Source organism: Mastacembelus armatus, chromosome 4, assembly GCF_900324485.2.
Source record: "Mastacembelus armatus chromosome 4, fMasArm1.2, whole genome shotgun sequence".
In the NCBI taxonomy this organism is placed as follows: domain Eukaryota; kingdom Metazoa; phylum Chordata; class Actinopteri; order Synbranchiformes; family Mastacembelidae; genus Mastacembelus; species Mastacembelus armatus.
Window position 1 is genome coordinate 4,273,289 of NC_046636.1, and position 18,566 is coordinate 4,291,854.

An 18,566-nucleotide genomic window follows, 5' to 3' on the forward strand; every position below is an offset into this window, starting at 1 on the left:
CAACAAATTTGGTAAAGAATAAGAGCAATTAGACAGTTCCTTGTGGCTGATATCTTCTCAGCATGGAGAAGATAAAAAATGTTCTCCAAGCAACTCCTTTCTGGGGGGGAGCCACAGTGCAGCACAAATACAGAAGAAGGGCAGCAGACAGACTTTATGGCTACATTTATGATATAGCTTGGCAAATTCAACCTATTTACAGTCAGAAGTGACAGTGCAAGGGGTACAATTTCCTTGCTTTTCAAGTTTGCTTCTGTTTGGAAAAAGGAAGCATGGTAACACAAGTATCAGCCAGGTAGGGCACATCTTCACCAGAGCATGAGGAAAAATGCTCCATCGTAGTCCCCAAAAACAAGCAGAGTGTAGAGTGACAGCATCATTGAGACCACACAGAAAGGCAGACCATAATGCCAGAGAAGTGCAGAAGAATAGGGATTGCATTAAAAAAAAAAACAAAACAAAAAAAAAAAAAAAAAACAAAATTCAAGCTGAGAACTTCCACCACCGGTGTGCTGTCTAGTGTCTGCCGTAATGGAAAAAAATGAAATTCCTTGAAAAACTAATTCTGAGTCTGGCTGTCTGAAGTAAATACTCCATGGTGGTTTTTGTTTGTGTATGTGAGATCAGTTTAGTGCATGCTGTCTAATTGTGTGGAATATCCAGTCCATTTTGGTGGTCCATCCTCCATGGTGAGCATCATTCATCTGTTTCATAAAGTAATCCAAGGCCTCCTGCAGAAACCAGGAAATAAAGAGTGACACACAGATGCGATAAATCTTCAAGGTTTCAGAAACCCAAATATATAACTTAACAAAATAAGATTAGCATGGAACAGGTGTAAGTGAGGAAAAGCCTGTGTACCTGCTCGCTTTTCTCCAGTGCCAGTGTCTTCCTGATGTAGGCAATGTCATCAAATGACTGCAACTCAGGCATGCCAGATCCCAGCATCATGGAGAACAGGTTGATGAAGAGGTTAGCATGCTGCCGGATGGCAAGGTAGGCTTTATAACACATCTCCTGGAACCTGAAAGAAGACAGAAAGAGAAATATAAGAAAGACAAACAAAAAGTGAACTGAATGAAGTTCGCTCACTCTGGTTTATTTCCCTTCTAACACCATTTGAAAAATTTAAGCCTATGATTGCTTCTACAAATGACTGAATCTACAAACAGCACATTCAAGCTGATCAATGGGGACCAAGTATTGATAAGCGAAACTGTCAGAATTAAAGCAAGAGAAAATACAAAATTATGAGAGTCTGTTTATAACAATGTGATCCTTTAGACCCAGATAAAGAAAAACACAGCCACATCTTGTTGTTGCCGTATGTCATTTACAGTACCTGGCAAGACAAGATTGATAACAGTTGCAGGTATCAGATAAAAAGATGAGAGAAGCAATGACAAGACAAAAAAATTAAAGATGATGCAGTGCCTCTCAAACTCTTTGGTCTTAGTGCACTCCTGGGACCCTTTGCTGATGACAATGAGGAAGTCTTGCGTCAGAACAAAGGGCACTCGCTCTCTTTTGTAGCCAAACTTCTTCTTCTTATGATCGAGGAAATGGCCAAAATCTATATGAAACAACTGAAAACAGCAGAACAAAGAGAAAAACAAGTCAAAGATTGGTAATCTTTCAATCTACACTGAACAGATACAACATTATGACCACTGGCATGTAAAGTGAATAACACTGATTATTTTGTTCCAGTGGCTGTGTCTGGCTGGGGGTGGTGCAATCTGTCTAAAAATGCGTCTTAATTTAGTTATACAACATACTTGTATAACTAAATGACACACAGATCTGTGCTCTCTCACACAGTATATTTATGGAAGCCAACAGGATCATACAAGATGTGCTGTGAACCCCAGCCAGATGCAAATGACACAGACTCCTGTGTAAACAGTATGAGGCAGAGGGTCACAATGTTATGGCTGATCAGTGCATATACTGTATAACTACAGGAAAGGCTTTATAAAACTAAAATAAGTCATTTTACAGGGTTAAAATCAAAGGATGAAAAGTAGGCAGACAATAATGAGAACATCATCAGTGCAATGTAATAAAGTACAGCAGTAATAAACTGAAAAAATTAAAAGACGAATATTGTGTCAAATTCTCAAATTATATACAGCGTGTCTGAAAACTGTAACCTGTCCATCCATGACCCAAATGTTTCCTTTTCATTACCTGTCCATCATCTTTGACCATAATGTTGCTGTTGTGTCTGTCTCCGATGCCAAGGATAAATGTAGCTACACAGTAGCCAGCACAGGACCTTGTAAACAGATCCACAGCCATGTCATACCTGCACAAAAACACACACCAGTGAGTGGTGAGGCCCTTAATATTCAAATTTGAGAAGAAATTAAATATAAATGCTGCAAATAGTACACACATATGAAAAATACAAAGTAAAGGCTTAAGACCTGTAAATATAAATAGTCCCAGAATTCAATTTGTAGACTTTTTTAGGGCGACACAGATACTTTTACTAGTAAAGTCGTACGTAGACTGTGAAAAAACAGGAGAGGAACTCACATCTCGCCCTTGTTCTTGTCTCTGAGCCACTGATGAAGAGTATTTGAGTTGAACTGCAGAGCTCCCTTCAAGCCTCCTTTACACTGGATCTGCATGATGGTGTGGGAGCTTCGAACAACCTCAATGAGACCTACACAGTCTCCCAGTGATAGACATCCATAGGGAAGCATCCTAGAGTTACAAACCACACAGAGTTTCTTACTGAAGCAGAAAGATGCAGAGATAAAGAGAAATCTTAACTGACGTAGTAGGAGAGAGGGTAGTACCGTAGGTCCAGTCCCTGATTCTGCCAAATATTCTCCATTATTTTAATAATCTGCAACGTCAGCATGTCTTGACGCAAGTCTACAATACAAATACACACAATGGCAGGATAGTCACATACACAACAGAAGAAAAGAAAGAAACTCTCTGGCCTGTAAACAGCACTTCACAGTTTGTTAGCAGGAAATATGCTGTCATGCTTTATAGCACAAATCAGGAGTGAACTGTTCTCACACTTCACAACAGTTGTTCCCCCAACAGCTTTATGATAACTGGTCATGTTTTTAGAGTAATAAGCGCTACCAGTACCACATGCACAGGATGGAAGTTTCAATAACTTTCAGTATTTCAGCTTATCATTAAAGAATAAACAGAATAACCATGTATTTAGCAGTTATACACAATATTTATTTTTTACATCAGTTTAGTTTATTACCATCTCCATTTTTGAAGATTATCTCGTTGTTCTGAAAGAGCAGCTCAGACATGATGTCAGGATTCTCCCAGTTCAGCCACAACGGTCTCTTTGCTGATGACATGATTCTACATTCATCTAACCTGTGCATAAATTCATTCATTTAATTAATTAGTTAATTTCTCCACTTATGCATATACACAATAATGTACACACAAAAATATCTCAAGCAGTATTGCTTCAAACCTCAGGTTTCCCAGCTGATGTGCAGGGTTGAGAGGAGACGTGAAGTTCTGCAGAGCATCCATGTAGTCCGGTCTCTTCATCTGGTCCACAAGAAACCGCATCTGGACCTCCACAAGAAACACACACAACCGTAACAACACCCATGTGCATTTGCACATAAATGTGTACACACACACCAGGAAGTCTTCTAAAAATGACTGCATTTGTGTAGTTTTTCTAAGAATTGTTTTAAGTCACAAAATGCTGATAAATTTTTGTGTGTCAGCTGTGACACTTAAGTGAAAAATACAGTTACAGTTAAACAACAGAAGTGTGACGTGCAGTTTACACATTATGATTTGTGAAACAAATATAAATAAAGAACATCCTGCTCTGCATTGTAGACATTTATAATTTGTATGTCACTTTTCCTAATTATATTTCAGTAGCTAATATTCTAAATGATAGCAACAGAGCTAAGTGAGTCTTTGTGTCCCTTGGCAAATATACAAGACTGCCTGATTTAGAAACCACACAGAACTGCTCGAGGGTGTAATTCAATGATGAAGAAAAATTAGGGCACTAGTTTCTACAAGCAAGATACATGTCCACATATTTTATATATATTTATATATGATGTAGAAGTGAGTTAATGCTCCTGTGTGCATGTGTATGTGTGCTGCAACCTTCCTTACCTTCTGTGTCTCATCCTTCTTCTCCTGTTTAAGGATGTCAGTGAGGTTAATGAGCTTCTCCATGGCCTCTACCTGTCTGCTCAGGTGTTTGAGGTACATGCCACAGGCCCGGCAGTAAGCCTCTAACAGCAGCCCAAACCTCTGGCTCACTGTTTTATTGTGCATTTCTGACCTGTGAGGAAGATACAGAATGAAGTCAGAGATGTAGAGTAAGAACCAGGGGGCTTTTATCTTTCTGGAAGGCCACAGAGAAATGGAGGTATATAACACAGAGAAAAAGCAATCTGGATGGTAACTCACTTCAAATGCCAGAAGAAGAAATGGCCTATTCTTTGATTGGTCAGAGCCTTCTTCAGAAGGAAACGCGCCAATGGATTGTCAAGATACTGCTCATATTTTAATACCTTGAAGACCAGAAGAGAGGAAAAAGGGAAGAGTGAAAGGAAGAAGAGAGTAGAGAGTAGGTTCATATTATTCATTTCATACTCCATAAGGTCTCTGTACCATGAAAAACAAAAAACTACATGCATCTTATATGGGCAAGATTTCAACAGGTCAAATAAAAGCTGCTCTCCAACAAATATAAGGTTGGCTGTCAAGGACAATGATGCTGGAGGACGGTACTCCACAGTCCACAGTACTCTAGTTCCTATTCTCCTTTTTATCTATATCATTTGTTAAACAGCTCCTGAAAGTCAGTTGTGCCTGACTAAGTTAGACTTACCTGTACAAGCTGGATGAGGTACTGGGACAGTTTGTCATCAGTCAGGTATTTTTCAAGGCAGCGCACGGCAAAGTGTCTGACCATGGGGTCTGGATAGTTACAGTCTAACAGCTCCATGGCCTGCTCAGGACGGATTGATGGCCATTCCTTTAACAGACAGTACATCTGGGAAATGCAAGCCAGGAAATATGCATTAACACTTATTTTACTGTCATATACAATACAAAAATTACAAATTCAATTGACATTTTTAATCAACAAAGGACACATATACAACAAAACAAAACTTGCTGTTATCCTGCTGCAAGTTTGTGATTTTGTAGGTTACAGCTGATGTGAAGTGCCTTTGTGTCAGGTTAAGTATTTACTGTACATCCAAACTTAAAAACAAAAAAGGAATATTTTTTAAACAATTTGACCTGAGTGGCCATACACTCATTGGCTGTTACTTAGACAACAGAAAAGTAATGTACACAATTTCCATTTTAAAAATCCCATTAAAGTATGGAAGAGGAAGAGGGGAGCCATGTAACTCTTTACATCTCTGTACCTTCTCACTTATCAGACACATATCAAGTAAGAGTGTTTCTATAACAGCTAGATGTGCAATGTTACGGCATTACCTGTGCTACTTCATCTCTGGAGTTCCATTTGACAGCGAGAAGGATCTTGGGAAGGATTTCAGGGATATTCATGCAGTAGTGCCTGAAAGAGAATGAGAAAGGGAATAACTACAACATACTGCATCACAATTTCATCTTAATGAGTTGTTTTTACGTATCTTCATCCTATATACAAGGTTAAAATAAAATGGGAGTACTCAGCATGCCAGTCCGGGTTTGTTTAATCTCAAAAATGCATCTGTCTTTTTAACAAAATGAAAAAATGAACAAAAGAAAAACGGTTAAAAAAATGTCTCAGCCATTAAATTTCAATAATAGGCTTCTATCAATTCATTTTCACAATACAATGGTAAAGTAGTATAGTGTCATATCTGCTGGGTGGAAAGTTACCTGTGTCTCCAAAGAAAGTCTTTCTCTTGCTCAGTGATTTCTGACAGAGGGTCTCTGTTACTCAGCTGTCTCAGCTGCTCAGTGTCGCTCTCTGTCAGAGCGTGATCTCTGGCCACACGATTGCTCTGAAACAAGAAGAATATAAGGCATGTCTGTATGAGCTGTGATAAAGCCAGAGTGTAGTTAAATCGCAGCCCTGCCAGATGCTGTGTAAGTTCAATGCAGGGATCAGGTTGTTAACAACTCTTTAAATGCTCTAAGATCCTGAATTTGAACGGGTCATTAGTTTCATGAGCCAAAGGCACAAAATCTGGTAAAAAAAAAAAAAAAAAAAAAAAAAAAAAAAAAAAAGAATTTTCTACACAGTCATCCTCCTTGACAAAACCAGGTCAGATTCCTGACTGTCCTGTTATGTGATATGATGTTCATTATATCACATAATAGGAATTTTCTGGATCAGATTCAGGATCAAGCTAGATAACATCATCTCACCACATATTGCACTGGCCACACCTCACATTTGACACACACATCATGAATAACTTAACACATCATCTCACATAGCAGAGTAACTCCAACCACATCTCACGTTATCATGTCAGAAGTCACAGTCCTCATGCCACATATCATCTCAAAATCTGATAAGAAAACTTCACCAACACCATAATGAATTACTGAACAGTTAAACATATAATGGCACCACCCAATCAGGAACCTCTCCAGCCCAGTGGTTACTAGCTTGTAAGCAGGTTATTACCTGTCCCGAGAGATTGTAGTTAAACCCCAGTTCCCTTGATATGGTCCAGTTCGCATGATCCTCTATCGCATTCATATCTGGGTATTTCACTGGACTACTAAAGTGGTCAAACTCCAGTTCCAGACATGGAGTTTCCTGGACAACAGAGAGTAAAAGAACATAACACTGTGTAAACAAAGTATCAGAGAAGATATTTAAAATTTCAGTGATTTTCTTTTCTTGTTTCAGTTCTGGTGCAGTCATAATATGAAACAGCTTTAATGAGGTGTGTTTACACAAAGAGCAAGTAAAAATCCTTTTTAAAATTTAAACTGTAAAAAAATAAAAAAATAAAAAATGATGATGACTTTCAGCACCTTATTGGGATTAGATCCAGTGATTCCTATGGGATTAAGGAGATCCTCAAGGCCATGGGGGACAGGCCAGAGATTGAGAGCCATCTTGTTGGCCACGAGAGTGTGAGTGTAGTCAAAGAGATTGACGTTACCCCAAGCAAGCGGACAGTGCTCCTAAAAGGAGAAAGAGAAAAGGGAAGGAGAGAGAATAGGAGAGGGACATTCTGAGTGAAAACAACATTAAAAATAAAACTGTCCTTGACTACTTGAACCTTAAAAGCACTAACTCAGAATAAAGTCTGCATCAAATACAACATAATACTTTCATAATCTCATATTGTAAATAAAGAGAATGAAAACATCTATTTTTCTAAAGTAAATTCAACTTTCAAAGGAGGTCAGACAACACATTCACACACAACCTTATTAAAAAGAGCAGGAGAAAGAGAAAATTTCAGATTTTCAGAGACTCCATTTGTCTGGTTCATGCTGTTGAATCTCTAAATTGGTTGCGTAGCTGTATGGTTCAGCTCCCAAAGGTTTTGTTTGTTCTTTGTTAGGCAGAAAGAAGAGATGCTGTTTGATGGATGTCGTTCATTTGTCTCCTTTCAATGGATATGACATGTGCAGACATTCTATTTAAATGGGTTTTATAGGCTTTAAAAGATTTTAAAGGTATGTAAAAGGTTTTATTTTGTTGTTCCACAGGTTCTAATTAATTTCAATGGGGTCTGAAGGTTTTACAACAAAGTCTCAATAAGATGTCCACATACCTGCAATCCTTGACCCTAAAAAGTTGAGTAGGTTAATGTGTACAGTTTGATGAAACTGGCTGGTTATTTTGCTACAGACTCATGATACAGACTCTTCTTTTACATGGCAGAAAATACGTCAATTAAACTGTGAACTGGGTCCTTTATAATGGTTTCCCTTACATAATAAAACAATGTTGAATGTGTACTGACTAATATTAATATAGCTTCTGAATGTATTTGCTATGCTACAGCGCCATCTTTAAACGTTAAGGTAAGCACACACTTTAACTACACTACTCTTACTGACGTTACCATGAATGCTTCCACAGAGGCTGGGAAAAATCAAACATCTTGATTTTCCAAACGACGCCTCACTAAGGAACAGCGATAGAATAAGGTGACAAAAGACAACATGGTGAGGCAGACAGTTACTTGCAGACAGCCAGTCAGAAAGCACCTGTTTATAATTGCTGTTGGAACAAAAGGTGATTGTAGAAGGGTGTTTATCTTTAATTCAGGTATGGCATGAGAGAGCATCTGCTAACCTGACCTAAACCTAGCAGGAGACAGGACTCACCCCAGGTGTGTGTTACAATATCCATGTCTGGCACACTCCTTACTTACACACATTCACAAACACACACGCCTCTCTATTCCAGCTTATTCACGTATGATAGCAAGGAAAAATAAATCAGTGCCTATGATGCACACAAGTATTACAAATCCAGACACATGGCCACAGCTTTAAACCACATGCTTTCTAAACACAGTAAAATATACAATCAGTTGGTGCTTTCATTGTAAAGCTGATAAAAGTAGAGAAAGGTTACATGACACAAATTACCTTCTAAATTACATTAAAAGGCGTTATCCTTTATAGGTTTGAAATTTAATTTACTATTTACAATCCTCATTTTGATTTCTCATTCTGTTTTTCTGCTGTCAACGTCATTCAACAACTATTGTAAATATGAAAGATTTTTTTACTGTTCTCAAGGTGCCCTCAATGTGGCTTACAAAACCAAAGTATATTCCAGCATGAATGGAAAAGTTCCTTCTGCTGATTGTGTTCCTGCTGATGTTCTGCCACCACAGTGCCCATGACTGATTAGTAATTAAACAGAGCCAAAGATGATACCACAGCTCCCATTCACTGTGGACACATATACTCAGACAGACACACAGCGTAGGGTAAGTTCCATTGGGCCAACACATGCTAGTGCTGGCACACGGTAGACGCACAAACAATGCACCCACACATATAAATCCGTCCAAGATGAGTTAGCATTGCACAAGAAAATTATCTGATGTCTTTAGGCTATAACTGTAACATTGTCAGCGTCTTATATAGCATATATTTTAACTTCTTTGTGTGTTTTAAACCACAAAATAATTTTGCCCAACTAGTTAAACTGCTTTTTCAACACTTAAATATATGTATTTTCAAAAAGATCCCTGGGTGAAACTGTAGGAGAGTATTTTTCTTTGGCATAGTTATTCCTAACTGGACTATTAAGACACTTCCTGTTTTTGCATGTCCACTCCCTGTCAACTATGAACTTCAGTCACACCGTGGAGTCTATTCCTTCACTGCTTTCTAACGTACCTCCTTGGCTCCCTTCCTGCCCTTAACAGAGCAGATGGAGAGGCAGAGTCTGGCAGCACGGGGGATATCTGAGATGTACATATCATAAGTGAGCCATTCATTCCACCTGCAAAGTAAGAATGAAGGAGTTTAAAATTTTATTTGCACAAAGGAACACACAACAAAAAAAAAAGTTGGACATAAAAGTCTTGAAGACTTTTCAGGAAAATATTTCTGTATCATTATTGTTTACAGTTCCTGCATTTAAAGAGCTCTGAAGTTAATTAAATGAGTTTTTACCTGAAAGGTGAATTACCTGGGGTTAGAGCAGGGCACTCTCTGTGTGTTGACATTGTCACACATCTGTTCACCTCCATGGTAAATGCCTGTCCTCACATAAATCTTCAAGTAGACAGAATTAGAAAAATAGATCAATTGTAATAATTATGGCCAAATGAAAAACATACAGCATGCTATCATTAAATACTGAACTTTCTGCAGCCCAGTCTGTATCTTGGAAGTGTAATGAGCTTAACAGCTGCCAAGTTACAGTCATTGTGTTAAACAGTCACTACTCTTGGTGGCACACAGTGGGGCAGCTTCGTCACATTTGCACAAATGATTCAAGGTGGCACATCAACATTAGCTACCAGAACTACTTTCCCTTCCTAAAGGTCCTTGTTCATATTAGACTTGGACAATGACAGTTTGTTTCCACAGGAAGTAAGGGCGTCTGACGATGGGATACTCTATACAACTGAAAAAAAAAAAATTCAACAGATAGGCTACTGCTGAAAAATAAACGATAATTACAACTAATGTATTGTTTTAGACAGATTCCTTATGATCCACAAATCTGCAAAAAAAAGTCCAATAATGACTCACATTTTTCTACTACTGAAAAGTCATTCTTACTTTGGCTCCTCCTCTTCCTACCAGCGAGCACAGTGCTTAGTGCAGTGCTAGCAAAGAGTACTGAAGTTGAGGATCTGTCGCTTAATGTGGCTGATCTATACAAACACTAGTTTATGCCCTGTATTCACCAGGCATCCCCACCTTGTCTATGTCCCGTATATTGACATTAACATATGTGGCACAGAGGATTCGTATTCGCAGAGTTCCATTGATGGTCCACAGCGACTTGGCAGCTGCCTCTCCATTCATATACGATGTTGCCGTGGAGATGCGTCGAGAGTATGATGGCATGACAAAGTTATCTGTAGGCAACTGGCTGTACAGGCTGTCTTTAGCCATTAGCATCAGGTTAGGCATCCTGCTCAGCATGATGCAACTACGGATATACTAGAGGGAGACAGAGAGAGGGACTGATACAGAGGACAGCTAGAACAAATGTCTACACAGAGCTAGTAGAGTTACACCATGTGTAAGTGTAGCTAATGATGTCAGTTAACTTTCCACCAGCTGACTACAGAGGAAACAATGACACCATGTGCATCTTCTGCTTTGACCAGACTTGAGGGTATTTCACATGGCTCAGAGCACAAACTCATAATGTTGTGCGTTGGGAGACTGTTCCAGTGTTTTAATGAAACGCAATTTTGACATGCCCACAGTGATTATAATAAACAAATGATCTGAAATGGATTTAGCTATGTGCTGATGCAAATGAATTTAAAAGTCTGAGATCAGCTCCGAGCCTGATCCCACAGGTGATTAGTCTACTATATTTTACAAAAATGCTTGGTAGAAGCTGTTCGACTTTTCACTTTTTTCAGGTTTGCAGTCTACATAAGGCTTAATATCAATGACCACATATTGTAGTTTGACAGATTTCGCTGAAGAATGTTCCCCATCCATGCTTAACTTTCTCTTAAAGTCATTTAAGTCTTTTTCACTCTTGTGCTAAATTGGTATTTGTCCATGTGTCTGTTACCTTATACTGGCTGATGGGGTACTTTTCCAGCAGGTACTCATCACAGCCACAAACTTTGAGGATGTATTTACCCTGGTATTCCTGAACGCACATTTTTAGTTGCTCTGGGGACAGCAGCATGCTGCGTGTCTTCTTACGAATGGCCTCTGCAATCACCTTAACATACCACAATACATACATGCAGAAAGACACACAATGACAATTTAATTTAAACATTAAGGTGTGGCTCATGATGAAGTCATTGTCTTTTCATTTTTGTACATATTGACCTCACCTGTTCAGGCACAGAGTCATGGTTGATCTTCAGTGTATATTTTTGCTTGTCATTATTTGGAGAAACAATCACCCAAATCACCACAATAATTTGACCTACAAAGAGAGACAGACGACAAAATAGACATTTTTATTCAAGCAGCAACCCTTTACAAATAACCCACTGTAGTTACTCTGTGGTCTAACCTCTACTGTAATCTTCTGCTTTCCAAGTATTGTTTGTAAGACAGTAGCACCATCACATCGATCAATTCACTGATTGCTTGATCCATTACTGTAGTCCCTATCTATTGTAAAAGCTTGTAGATAGTAATGAAGTATTGATGTTCGGTTAAGATCTTTATTTCTTGCTCTGTGGTCCTCATGTTGACTGTAAGTGCCCAATCATTAGCTTCATCAGACAACCAAAAAAAGAACACAGACACATCTTCTCATAAACAAGAAACACCCTATGATGCTGATAAGATTCCACACTGGAGAAAAGTATGACAAAAACAGTTGCCTACCTTTGTCTAGTTTACTATAGATGTGCTTGGGGAGTTCCTGTGACGATTCTACATTGGGTGGGTAAACATACAGTGCTCTACTGTGAGGCCCGCTGGCATCTCTCAGCTCCACAGAATCTTTACAAACATTCAGGATGTTTCTCCTGAAGTCCTGAACCTCGGGGTCCTTTACAAGGTCAAACTCACACACAGGCATACCAATGGCAAAACCTGACAGAACAGAAAGCAAAGCTAGTGTTGTTTTCTGTCTTTTAAGCCATGTTTGGCTGGATTTACCTGAAATAATCATGTTTTCTTAATATTTCTCCTACCATTTACTAAAACATGAAAAAAGATTATCCAAAACAATTAAGAGCAGGTTGGTCCTTATTATTATGTCAAGCTCAATACTGGCCTAATTGCATAGACCAGATTACCCTGTAGATAAAGTTAACCGAATATTCTTAGTTTGATTTGCTGATTTGTTAAGAAGCAGAGTAATTTAGAAAAACTTGTGCTGTTCCATTTTTTCCAACTATATTCCACTCTATTTAGATAAACTATACATAAAATATCTGCCAAATTAATACCTTACGGATATGAATCTTTTGTCACTTGTTTCAAAAATCCAATTTAATACACAGTTTCAACCTTATAAAAATGCTAAACAAAAGTGGACGAGGGGTATAACAGAACCAGTGCTGTCAGAAAAGAACCTCACCAATCTCTCTATTGAGGATCTTTTCCTCTCTGTTGCCAACTGGTTCAATGACCTTGAGGAAGGGCTGGAAGAGGCGAAGGTCACACAGCCTCCGAGTCTCATCATAGAACTCCTCCCGCTCTGCTTCCTGCAGGCAGGAAGAAAACAGACTGTCTACAATATTCCGCTTTTTGTTTTTCATGAAAGCCAATGGTCAATTGCTATGACAACTGACAGTTTCCCTTCAGGTGCAGAACAGATGTTTTGGAAGAATGGAAGTATAATATATTCTTAAACACAGTCCTTCTGTTTTCAAAAGCCTTCCAATCACAACACAGTGGACACAGGGCTTCCCTGTAACTTTCACAAAAGAGCAACACACTGGATGTATTGTGAATACAGAAAGCTTATTCTTCCTTATTAGAAACTAAGGACTCCTTGGCAGTTTCTGTTCCTGTTATATGAACCACTGCATGCGATTGTTCCATCAGATTTAATAATGGATTTCTATTATGTTTAGACAGACAACTCTGCCTACCAGATATTCATATTGAGATTAAGAGTTCTTACCTGTGTAACACTGACAAAGATGTATGATGTCTCCTCCTGCAGAAGATGATGGAGAGGATACTTCCGAGCTTCCTTGAACAGCTCGTGTTTGATGGTGATGAGTGTGGCCTCACGGAGACACTCCAGGGTTAGAATCATCCCATTGGGCAGCAGGCAGTCCACCAGAATCCTGCAGACACACCCAGCTGCATTTTGACACATTGATGGCAAACTTCATTTTATACTTTTTACTTAGTGTGCATTTTAAGCCATTGAGAATCTATAATACTAATAATATTCAGGAACATATGCAGATGACCAAAATAAATGACTATTCAACAATATAGTAAACAGGCAAAAAAAAAAAAAAAAAAAGCAAAATGTATTTGTATACAAAGTGGAACCCAGTGTGTTATACCTGGGGGGCATCAAGTGGATGCCCCATAGCTCCCCTGAGGATGGCCTAGGAGGCATCTTCCTCTGTGTCTCTCAGGTCAGTCACACAGTTAAGCTGCAGAGGTAAACCTGAAAGACAATAACACTTTCAAACAATTTCTCACCTTTATGGTGGAAAACACAGGCTGAAATCCCTACTAAACAGCAGTAACACTACATGTTAAAAAAGGGGTTTATTAAATAAAATAACCAATTAAAACACACTGTTCAAAAGTTACATGTAAAACACTTTCAAGCTGAAAGTCTAAAAAGTCTGCACATGAAACCATTCCACAGTGTTGTCAACTGGGCAACTGTTTTTTTGGTCTTGAGACCTTACAAACTCTATTTTACTTTATTAAAAACAATACCAGTTTTTCAGGTATAACATTTGCGTATTTACGGTTTGTATAATTCAATACCATTCATATTATATTATTTCAAAAATATGCAAAGTTTTGGCCCAACCTGCGCTACAGCACACTGCTTGAAAAGACCTGCCAGTATTTCTCAGTGAACCTGCAGTCCTGTGGCTGAGGCTCAGCTGTACTCACTGACGCAAGGATAACAAGCATGTTAATTCAACCTGCAAAGTATCCACAATATGTGTCTTTTTGTCAGGTATCTCTTACTAACAGGTGGCAGGTGCAGTGCATAACTTTTTAGTACATAGATTTAACTTGTTAGCTTTAATCAGAAAACATTTCTCTAGACCCACATTAAACAGCAAATCACAGAGACCCACATTCTATGTTTAAAGGTGCATAGATGTATGTGCATGTCTATGCATGTCTGAAACTAACCAAAGCGAAAGCAAAGTGAGACATCTATGAGGCTGCTTTACAACTATAGGCTGTACATTTACTTTGAACTGACAATTGCAACTGCTTTCTTGTTCTACTCCTGTCATGAAAGTAGAGAGAAAACAGCTACACAGTCTTGACTTACATACACTTGATATATTAAAATATAAATTTGTATATTATGCCCTCAAATTTTACAAAACTTTTGTGATATGTTTGCAGGGAGGACTGGTTATATTTAGGGATAGGGTTGGAAAGGACTTTAGTGAATATGAATACACACCCAGATCTGGTTTTTGAACCCAAATTATTATAAATTAAACCCAAACCATGGTCAAGTCCTGCTAGTCCTGCTATGCTGAAGAGTTGTAGGGATTTCACCACATATTAACTCTTTTGACATTCATTGCCCCAGTCCCTGTAACAGCAGTGTTCTACTGTCTCCTGTATGAGATACAGTATGCTCAGATCCTATCCAAACTGAACAAGTCAATTTCCCACTTAAGCAGGTTACTTCAATGTACAGCACTTGACTTGACACTTGACACTAAATGCTTGTCAAAAGAAGCCTGGTGGAGAAATTCAGCCAGGTCAAGTATCTAAGTGATACTCGATGTGACATCAAATCCAGGAAAAGGACCTTCATCAGAAGCCTTCCCACCCTAACCTCTTTACTACCACACATTAAAAATTCTGCATCTCTTACCCGAGGGCCCCAGACGATCACTGCCCACATCTCTAAATCCTTTCAGCAGGAGCACAAAGAAGTAAAGTGGAACCAACTCAATATGAATACTGGCTAAGGAATGCCATGTCAGATATCACACTGTTGAAAAATCACCCAATCAGATATAGTTAGATCAAACAAACAAGTTCACTGAACATCACTGTGCCCTTCCAAACATGAACAAAAAAAGGAGTTATGTTTGAGGCACATCTGTACTAATGTTTTTGCAGTAATATGATTTATTTCTACTGGGTAGAGATGGTTTTAGCAGTATTGTGCAAGTGTATTTCTGCAAATGCAGGTCCAATGTGAAATGCCTACCTTCTGTTTTAATGTCTAAATACAATCTTTATTGTGACATTAACTTGAAAACAGTCGAGTATACGTCAGTCAATTATTATCAGCAGTAGACCAGTACCACTTTTTAAAGATTCCGTAAGCCATTAATGAATTACATTACATATTCTTCTGTCATGGACTACTTGAAAATTAAGGGTCTTTGGGGACTTCAGTGACACAACTATTCTAGACAGATTACTCAAGTCCAACACTCAATCAGAAAAATAACACAGCAACTCAACTGTCAGTTGTAACATGGGGATGGGGAAGTATGCGTTTGTGTGGGCTTTTAGAAAATTACAACATAATGCCTTAATTTAAACTTTAGACATGGCCTCAAACAACTCTCAGAGAAGCAGTCAAAATGATGTGAAAAACAAGAACTACTTGTTATCACCCATCATGCCAGTATCCATCTTCCAAGAGGAGTATTTTAATTGCCCTTCTTCCTCCTCAGTGTATTGCTTGTGATTGTGAAAGCTACTCTACCTGGAGCATATTATCTGTCTAGACTACGTTAGCTAAACATTTTAAGATATTTTGAGCAAAATAACTAGTACTAATAATTCAGATTTCAAAATACATGGCCAGGCATGTACTTACTTGATGTTTACTCACTTTGATTATGTCTGTATTATAACATTATGAGAATAAGGCAAACTAAGCTGAACATAATGAAATCTGTATAAAACCCATCACTGAACTACAACAGTGTCAACATTTTTGGGATGGATCAATGCAGTACAGGTGTGTTTGAACAATATCTGACTATCTGATCTTTTAAACTAATTCTTTATGAAAAAAAATCATTAGTAAATAGCAATTAAAATATGTTAGGTAGAAACCTTTACTCTTCATTCTGTTCTGCAAGAACACTCAAGTAAGCTAAGGATATTGTAATGCTGTCTGTCAGATCAGGAAACACCACCATCACCACTTAGGATCTGTCAATACAATAACCCAAATCCCAGATGAAACCTTATCACATTCTACATTATTAATATTACATTCATATCCTTCAGTTCAGGCATCTAGCGACACTGTCATCTGCCACATCTCAGTTTTTTGAGCAACTCAAATTGGACTGGCATGGAGGTCACTGTGTATTTCCAGCTGAGGAAATACACAGTGACCTCCAGGACAGATTAAGAATGGGAAAGTCATCTTCCTGTGCTGAAAGTAGAATAATGACAATAACAATGGCAAGTTAGCTGTATGTGTTGTTGAAAGTTAACTTGAAAATAAGACAGCTCTTAAATATGCATATTTCTCTCGTGAAAATGGACAGATCAATCAGGTTATCAGGTTAGGAGCAGCTGGCAACCGCCCAGATAGGGAGCTTCACTGATTTGGAGAAAGCTGGGAAAAATAACCAAGTCTTTGCAAAACTGCCTGCCCCACTGCCAAAACAATCCTGACCAGGACAAGCATCCGGTGGATGAATGGATGAATGAAACAGGGAGTATAGCAAACTTTCTGAAACTGACATTAATCCTCAAACTGATGTAAAACTGTCCATCCAGTTAAAGTTTAGATTTGTAACTGAGACAAAAATGCAGAAATGAAAAAAATAGGACAGCGCAGAATATGCACAAAAACAAGCCAAACAGAAAACCCTGGGTTAGTACAAACCACCCTTTGAGTAGGTCTGAGATCTGTGACCTTGATCAGGATGCAGCTAAGCACTTCAGGACAAAAGAGGAAGCTTCCTTGCTGCACAGGATGTGGGGAGTGGAGAAACATTGGCCTAGACACAAGCTTGAGCTCTCAATACTGAAACACAGCACAATTACACAAGTAGTTGTGTAGTCTAGCAAGAGATCAAACATATGCTCAGTCTCTGCAGAGCAATATGTATATTTGTGGCTAACAGAAGGCTTGTTCAGTTGCACCACATCACTCACGGATATGGTTTTTATGCCAAAAAACACCTGTGAAACCACAATCGATACTGGATTTCAATTATTATGTTGGAGAAAAGAGCGAGAGAGGAATTGGTGGAGCATACCTAAGAGAGAAGTCCTCCTATTTGGACGAAAGATCGGTTCCACCCTTCATGCTTCAATCCATCTCCACGGTGTCACTGAAACATGTGTTGGGAGGAGAGGAAATTAAAGCACAAACAACATCAGGCACAGTCTGCATCTGGAGCTATCTATCCCAGCTTAGCACCGTGGGCTGTTTTGGGGAATGACAGCTACACAACACTGAGCTCTCGATGTGATGACACACAACGTTACACACACACAGGAGGGAAATAAGCCACATTATTATTTAACAACCACCGTGTCCATATCGGCCACAAACGACCAATGTCCATCACTAATGGTTAGCGTTAGCTAGTGAACAAGAGAGCTAGCTTAATGCTAAAGCTCAGCCTGCCGTCCACTTAAAAATAAATTCCCAAATTGTCCTACACAGCCCGTGTGTCTGCTGAAAAGGTGGAAATATAATTCATATACGATAACAGCCTACCCCTTCTGAACAGGCGTCAGGACAGAGAAGTGTCCGAGGATACTGGTCCGAAAGGCTAAGCCCAGTTAGCTAGCCACCCGTTCCAGTTCCCAGCGGCCGGCGGATGGCTCCCGGCGCCGGGCAAGGCAGGCTGCTCTCGGTCGTCTGTGCCAGCTAACCCGTGACCGCAGCCGCTACTCCACAACGACAATAAACACTCATGTGTTACGGCGTTTAAGTTGTACAGTTAGAGGAAAATAAAGCCAGAGCCATGTTTCCATTGAAGGCGGATCAACCTGAGGATGGTGGGACCGGACGGGTCGTCTCGCTGCGACATTGCAGCCACGCTGTGTCTGGGCCCTCCCTTCCTCTGCCACACAAACACACTTCACTGCCATAACATGCGTGCACCATGGATTTTTATTACAGCATCACACAATCTCACTGCAGTGCACAAATCATACGCTATAAAAAGCAGGTGTCGGTGTTTGTTAGCGTGACACCTGTTTGTTTTTGCAAGGCAGTCCATAATTTGATAAGATAAGACTTTATGGGGTTTTCAGACTTTCAGACAGCAGCATAAAGACAGGGCTAAAGG

At 39.1% G+C, this 18,566-nt stretch overlaps 1 protein-coding gene across 3 annotated transcripts; it reads right to left on the reverse strand.

Moving 5' to 3' along the window:
* Positions 1 to 465: 465 nt before the first annotated feature.
* LOC113139848 (phosphatidylinositol 4,5-bisphosphate 3-kinase catalytic subunit alpha isoform) lies at positions 466 to 18,320 on the reverse strand. 3 transcript variants are annotated; one of them, XM_026323433.1, is made up of 26 exons: positions 17,990 to 18,320; positions 17,523 to 17,597; positions 13,629 to 13,735; positions 13,232 to 13,400; positions 12,683 to 12,809; positions 11,983 to 12,192; positions 11,478 to 11,572; positions 11,204 to 11,359; positions 10,366 to 10,611; positions 9,626 to 9,711; positions 9,331 to 9,436; positions 6,991 to 7,143; positions 6,635 to 6,769; positions 5,878 to 6,002; positions 5,488 to 5,569; positions 4,865 to 5,029; positions 4,441 to 4,544; positions 4,141 to 4,312; positions 3,467 to 3,567; positions 3,242 to 3,363; positions 2,808 to 2,886; positions 2,542 to 2,712; positions 2,191 to 2,308; positions 1,435 to 1,586; positions 862 to 1,024; positions 466 to 731 (listed from the first exon to the last, which is right to left on the reverse strand). In XM_026323433.1, the coding sequence occupies exons 3-26, from the start codon at positions 13,682 to 13,684 to the stop codon at positions 624 to 626; spliced, it is 3,201 nt and encodes a 1,066-aa protein (XP_026179218.1). In that variant the 5' UTR covers positions 13,685 to 13,735; positions 17,523 to 17,597; positions 17,990 to 18,320; the 3' UTR covers positions 466 to 623. The 3 variants fall into 3 exon arrangements, with proteins under 3 accessions (XP_026179218.1, XP_026179217.1, XP_026179219.1); XM_026323432.1 differs by having other exon boundaries at positions 3,467 to 3,573; XM_026323434.1 differs by lacking the exon at positions 11,983 to 12,192 and having other exon boundaries at positions 3,467 to 3,573.
* Positions 18,321 to 18,566: the final 246 nt, after the last annotated feature.

Excerpts from the sequence above, each read along its gene's own strand:
- LOC113139848 (XM_026323432.1), bottom strand. The coding sequence starts at position 13,684 with ATGCCTCCTAGGCCATCCTCAGGGGAGCTATGGGGCATCCACTTGATG. Across the intron at positions 11,573-11,982 it reads CTATAGTAAACTAGACAAAG|GTCAAATTATTGTGGTGATT; the intron begins GTAGGCAACTGT and ends CTCTCTTTGTAG. Across the intron at positions 4,313-4,440 it reads TTCTTCTTCTGGCATTTGAA|GTCAGAAATGCACAATAAAA; the intron begins GTGAGTTACCAT and ends TCTTCCTCACAG.